This window comes from Castanea sativa, chromosome 2 (assembly GCF_040712315.1).
Source record: "Castanea sativa cultivar Marrone di Chiusa Pesio chromosome 2, ASM4071231v1".
In the NCBI taxonomy this organism is placed as follows: Eukaryota; Viridiplantae; Streptophyta; class Magnoliopsida; order Fagales; family Fagaceae; genus Castanea; species Castanea sativa.
In genome coordinates, this window is record NC_134014.1 from 17,617,398 (window position 1) to 17,623,980 (window position 6,583).

General features: G+C 41.8%; 1 protein-coding gene across 1 annotated transcript; it reads right to left on the minus strand.

Annotated features, from left to right (window-relative positions):
• Positions 1 to 2,345: 2,345 nt before the first annotated feature.
• Positions 2,346 to 3,198, minus strand: LOC142624971 (uncharacterized). Its single transcript, XM_075798689.1, has 2 exons — positions 2,986 to 3,198; positions 2,346 to 2,888 (listed from the first exon to the last, which is right to left on the minus strand). Exons 1-2 carry the CDS (start codon positions 3,196 to 3,198, stop codon positions 2,346 to 2,348), a joined length of 756 nt encoding a protein of 251 aa, XP_075654804.1.
• Positions 3,199 to 6,583: the final 3,385 nt, after the last annotated feature.

Here is a 6,583-nt window from a genome sequence, read left to right on the forward strand (position 1 = left end):
TGCTTTTAACACTACTCACACTTTCGAACATATTCGGTAGTGTCCTTATGCATCTATGGCCACCAAAATCCCTAGGTCATTGTGTGGTGGGCCAATGAGCGTCCCCTAACATGACTATCGCAGACCCTCTCATGGAGCTCAGTTAAGAGCTCATCAACCTTGCTTGAGTGGATGCATCGAAGATACAGTCCCCCAAAAGACCTTCGGTACAAAATGCGATCCGCCGACAACCAATACCAAGCAGCTATTCGGCGTACCTTGTCCGTTTCTTTTCCACTGGCTGGCACTCAATCTTCGGCCAAAAGATCAATAATTGACTCCATCCGACAAGGTTTGGACACCGCCACCACTGAGATAGTCATCCTTGCATCAATGCTAGGTCCTTTCACCACCTCTACTTTGATCAACTGTGGTACTTCCCTGTTCAACAATGACACCAAGGTGGCCAGAGATTCAGCATGTCAGTCCTGGCCCCTATCAATTGGAATGACTTTTACTTTCTGAAACTGATTCATAGTCTGCTTTACCAACCGTAAATAATCGATCATCCAAGGATCTTTGGCTTCGAAGCTTCCCTATACCTAATTAACAACCAACCGAGAATCTGAGTAAACCTCCACTTCCCATGCACCCAAATTCAAAACAGCTCTTAGTTCGGCAAGTAAGGCTTTATACTCAGCCTCATTGTTGGAATCCTTAAAGCCCAACCTAAATGAATGTTCCATCCTTATCCCCTCCGGTGTGATAATAAAGATTCCTGCCCCAACCCCCAGTGCACTAGACGCGCCGTCCACAAATACTCTCCACAGTTGGATTTCCACATGGCAAACAATCTCTACCTCCCTTCTCAGGGAAAATTCTGCAACAAAGTCAGCAAGGACTTAACCTTTCACTGAACTTCTGGGTCTATACCTTATGTCAAAAGAACCCAAATGAGTTCCCCAATTGGCTATCCTGCCTGTAAAATCAAATCTGTTCAACAAGGACTGCAGGCGTTACTCGGTCAACACGTAGACATTATGAGCTTGAAAATAGTGGGGCAACTTCTGTGTGGCATGCACTAAGGCTAACACCAACTTCTCTAAGGGAAAATATCTTGTCTCAACATCGACTAGGGTATTGCTAACATAATATACTGGCTATTGCACACCTTGATCCCTCAACAACACAACACTTACGGCATGCTCAAACACTGAAAGATATATGAACAAATCCTCGTTGGGCTCTGAAGCCGACAACATTGGTGCCTGCATCAAATACTCCTTTAAATCCTGGAAGGCCTTTTAACATTCCTCAATCCATTAGAATCCCTTCCATTTTTTCAGAAGCTGATAGAATGGACGACACTGGTCTGTGAACTTAGAAATGAACTGGTTTAATGCAGCTAGCATGCCGGTCAACACCTGGACTTTCTTTGGATTGCTCGGCGACTTAAGGCATCCTATAGCACTGATTTGATCAGGATTAATTTCTATTCCTCGGCGAGTAATCATATATCCGAGGAACTTGCTAGCCCCCACTCCAATGGCGCATATGTTGGTATTGAGACACAATTTGTGTTGCCGGAGTACTTCAAACACTTCCCTAAGATCATCAGTGTGCCCCTGCTCCTTGTTACTCTTCACCACCATATCGTCAATATATACCTCCACCGTACGCCCAATCTTATCTCTAAACATCATTGTCATCATCCGTTGATAAGTAGCCCTCGCATTCTTCAAACCAAATGGCATCACAGTGTAATGATAATTAGCATCGGGAGAAATGAACACTGTCTTCTCTTGATCCTTGGTAGCCAGGGCGATCTGATGGTAACCCTGAAAGGCGACTAAGAAACTTATCATTGGGTGTCCGTATGTTGCATCTACCAACTGATCAATCTTTGGTACAAGGAAGTGGTCTTTCGGGCATGCTTAGTTCAAGTCGGTAAAGACCACGCATACCTTCCACTTCCCATTCTTCTTTTTCACCACCACAGTATTTGCTAACTACTCTGGGAAGAAAAGCTCCTTTATTGCCCCTGCTTCTTTTAACCTTTTCACCTCTTGCTTGACAGCTTCAACGTGCTCCTTAGCCAACCTCCTTGGTTTCTACTTCTTGGGAGGAAATAGTGGATCTACATTAAGCCTATGCACTATGCACTATAAACTCTAGATCTACCCCAGGCACCTTTTATGGGCTCCAAGCGAATACGTCTACATTTTGTACAAGCAACAACATCTCCACCCTATCTTCGTCATTCCTGCCCCTACCTGAAAACTCCTATTCTCATCTGGCAATATACTCACCCTTATCAACTCCTCGGCACAACTAGACCCCTTTTCCTCCTAAGGTTCCTGTAATTGCTATAAAGAGCCCTCTTCAGCAGACTCCTTCTGCTTAATCTCCCGGTTAACAGCGGCTACCAAGCATTGTATGGCCACTTGTTGCTTTCCCCTTACTATAGTAATACCATGCTCAGTATGGAATTTGACCTTAATATGCAGTGTAGACGAAACTACTCTCATTGCATGAATCCACAGCCTTCTGAGAATCACCGTATACGGTGAGAATGAATTGACCACTATAAAGGTCACCATTACTTCCTTGCCTTCCATGTTCATGGGGAGCGAAATCTGCCCCTCTAGAACCACCATCCGACCATAAAACCTAACTAAGGGTGTATCATACTTAGACAAATCTTCATTCTTCAAACCATGCCCCCTAAACAGATCGGGATACATCACTTCGGTGCCACTTCCTTGGTATACTAACACCCTCTTCACTATGAAACCATTTATTCGGGTTGTTACCACCAATGCATCATCGTGTGGCTCGGTCATTCCCTCCAGATCATCATCATTAAAGGCAATGGGCTCTCGAGTATACTTTAACCTCTTCACAGATGGCTACATGCTGACAGCTCTCCACCGAGACCACAGTCAGTACCCCTTTCCTCCGAGTCACTAACATACCCCTTGAAGAAGCATGGATGACTTCTATTACTCCCAAAGGGGGCGGAAGAGGATTCCCCCGCGATCGGGCACCTTGCCCAGTCTCACGATTCCCCAGCTCCACAAAAAACTCCTTCAAATGCCCCGCCCCTACTAATTGCTCCAAATGATCTTTCAACACCCTACATTGCTCAGTGTTATGTCCCTTTTCCCTGTGATAATTGCAATATAAATTCTGATTTCTTCTCAAAGGATCACCCCCCATCTTGTTCGGCCATCTAAAATACGGCTCATTCTTAATCCGATCCACGATTCTATGCACTTGTTCCTTGAACGTCACTTTTATTTCCCCGGGTTAAGTGCCTGGCTCTTGGATTCTCAAATCCCTCCTGGGTCTTGACTGGAAACCCCCTTGCCTAGATTGACTTATGATCGGAGTCTTGCCTTTGTTCTGCTGCCGATCATCCTCCAATCTTTTATACTCCTCGATATGCCTCATAAGTTGTCTCATATCCTCGGGAGGCCTCATTGTCAATGACTCCCGTAATTCAGAATCCTCAGGCAACCCCAGCCGAAATGTGCTAGCCGCCACCTTTTCGTTACCCCCGCAAATCTCATTGTACAACTCCCAATACCTAGTAGCATAACTTCGAAAGGTTTCCCCGGCTCCCATCTTCATAAACAGCAAAACATCCACGGGTTGTGGTATATGGCTACATGTCATAAACTAGGCCCCGAACTCTTGAATCAATTCCCCAAACTGTGAATTTAGCATTTCCTCAACCCGTTGAACCACCTCAAAGTGGTGGGCCTGAGACTAGAGGGGAACACCCTACACATCAAGGCATCATTATGATTATGCAAAAACATCATCTGGATGTAGTGACTTACATGTTCCATCAGGACTGTTTTTCCATCATAAGAAATAAACGGGGGTCTGGTAAATCTGCTCGACATTGGCGCTCGTTCAATCTCTTCCGAAAATGGAGACTAAGCAGCTCTGCGTAACGCGCGGCTCATAGCATCTAGCGCGGCATTCCAAGGCCTTCGTCGCTCAGGGGAAACTGAGTCCTTGTCGGTATAACCTTGCGACCGGTCCCTAGACCGATGTGAACCTGATTGATGGGATGCTTCTCCATGGCTACCCCTAACAATCTTAGACCCCTCATCATGGCCATCACGGTTCCTTCGTCAGCGCCCCTCTTGTAACTCCAAGTCCCTTATCATTCTTCGCATACGTTCCACCCCCTGATCCCTTCTATCACGGTGCTCATGCCCGAAGACGTCTGATATTGATCGATACATCTGAGACGATCCTTCCCCTGAGCTAGAATGCCCCCCCTCTTGGTCACATCTTCGATCCTCATTTCTCTTATGCCTTCTTTCTCGCCAACTAGAACCCCGAGAAGACCTTCCCGAGCCATTAATGGCGTAGCTTGCTGAATGATGTTCGAACATCTTCCTCACTCGAATCTCAGCAAAACTACAGCTATGTAAGAAATTCCCATAGACGGCACCAATTATGCGCACCCAAAATTTTCTTGATGGCCTGGGCCTAGGATTGGGCTCACAACTTATTTGTATAGTGGGTAAATGGGTTTCCTACCACAGGCAGCAACTGCCGAGCTCCTCAATATAATACCTCTCCCCTTTGCGAAATTTCCTCCTCTCTTCTTATAGTATTCTCCCTCTAACTGTGTATTTTTACTCAAAATGACCAACCCCCACTCTCTACTCTCTTCTCGTATTTATAGCTCGAGATTGGTGGGGTGCTCATGATTACTTTTCATTCCCACTCATGTGGATGGGACCCAATTTGATTATATTTGACAAGGAATATGCTTTCTTGGAAGTAGTGGTAATGGCATTGGAACTAGTTCCAGCCTCCAAGGCAATACCAAGCTGCCGAGGTCATGGGCTATTCTGGGTATGTACATCCTCCGACCAACCATACATGCTCAACACAAGCCTATATAACTTGCGATCAGTTGAATGGGCTTACCATTGGATTTGGGCTTGAGAGTATCTTAGGAGAGTGTTAGGGCCAAGGCCCACTGGGATCGTGGCCATATGCCATATATATATATATATATATATATATATAACAATTTAAGTAGAATATTGTTAGTTATTAATAAATCCAAATTTAAGGAACCAGGGACCTATTAATAGAATTGATAGGTGAAGTATATATTGTAATCTTATACCAAGACAAACTACTCGAATTGAGAATAAAATGACATTATAAAAAGATATATATATATATATATATATATATTCTATAGCTTAGTGTTTTTTTTTTTTTTTTTGATAGGATCTAGCTTAGTGTTGGTTTGGTCGCAAGTGGCAAGTAAAATCTAAGAACTAATATACACGCCCTCGTACAATCTAGTTTGGCACATAATTAATCCTTCTTAGATCATCTCCAATAGGCTCTCTAAAGCCTAATTTGGAGAGCAAACACACCAAAAAACACCTCCAACAGCCTCTCCAACTCCAAAAAAATTTTTAGATTTGCTACAGTAGCTCTCCAGACATGGAGAGTACTGTAGCAATCACTATAACATATCTAAAGAATATTTCCCCTTAAAATAATACCGGTAGAATTAAAAAAAGATTTTTTTTTCTCTTTCCTCCCTTTCTCTTTCTCTCTTCTTTATCTCAATGGCTACAAAACGCAAAATACAATCCAAACATGAAAATAATTTTTCTCATAAACCAAATGAAATTAGAAAAATAAAAGAAAAAAGAGAAAAGAGAAAAGAGAAAAGAGAGAGACCTGTTCATGAGCAAAAGAATTAATTCAGTCTCAATAATCACAACCGATTAAAACATTAATCAAACTCAAAAACACAATCTTAAGATTAATCAAATCATAACAATAAAAGCAAAAAAAAAAAAAAAAAAGAGATAGAAGCCATCTGACCCACGGTGGAGCAAGCAAGCAACCCACGGTGGAGCAAAAAAGAGACAACGCCTCTTGTATCCTTCGATCAACGGTGGAGCAAGTAATTGAAAAGAAAAAGAGAGAGAGAGAGAGAGAGGTAGAGAAAGAAAAAGAGAGCTGGAGAAAGTGAAAGAGGGATCCGGAATGATTTAGAAAAAGAAAAAGAAGGGTAGATAGGGATGGGAGTGGGATAGGTGTGTGGTGGAGAAAAAACCAAAAGAAAAAAAATGTATGGATGTAATGAAGTTTGGAAAAATAATATAAAAAATAAGAAATGTTACCACAATATTTTCACAATAAAGTTTAAATAATAGATTGTTATTAGCTAATATTGGTGAGTAAAAAAATAATTACAATGGTAGGTTCAAATTAGAACTAGTAACAACTTTCCATAATAAGATTTTGATGTGATTCTAGTGAAAATATTGCGAAAAATGTTGTGAATATGACACTTTTTATTGAAAAATATAATTGTTAGGAATGAATATAGGAAGAATAAATGATGATTAAAAAAGAATAAAGAATTAATGAAGAAATAATATTTAAATGAGATGGAGAAAATGATAGAGAGTCTGTTGGAAAGTGTATTTAAAAAAGTAAATAGGCAAAAGGTAAAATGAATTGTTCACTCTCCGAATAGTACAACAAAGTAAATAGGCACAATTTTCATTATATAATATATGATATAATTTGGACATCAATT

Bases quoted from the DNA above. Each gene is read 5' to 3' on its own strand.
- LOC142624971 (XM_075798689.1), bottom strand. From the start codon at position 3,198: ATGGGGGGTGATCCTTTGAGAAGAAATCAGAATTTATATTGCAATTAT. The intron at 2,889-2,985 runs GTAATAGAAGTC...GTCAGCATGTAG, and splicing joins CTCTTCCGCCCCCTTTGGGA to CCATCTGTGAAGAGGTTAAA.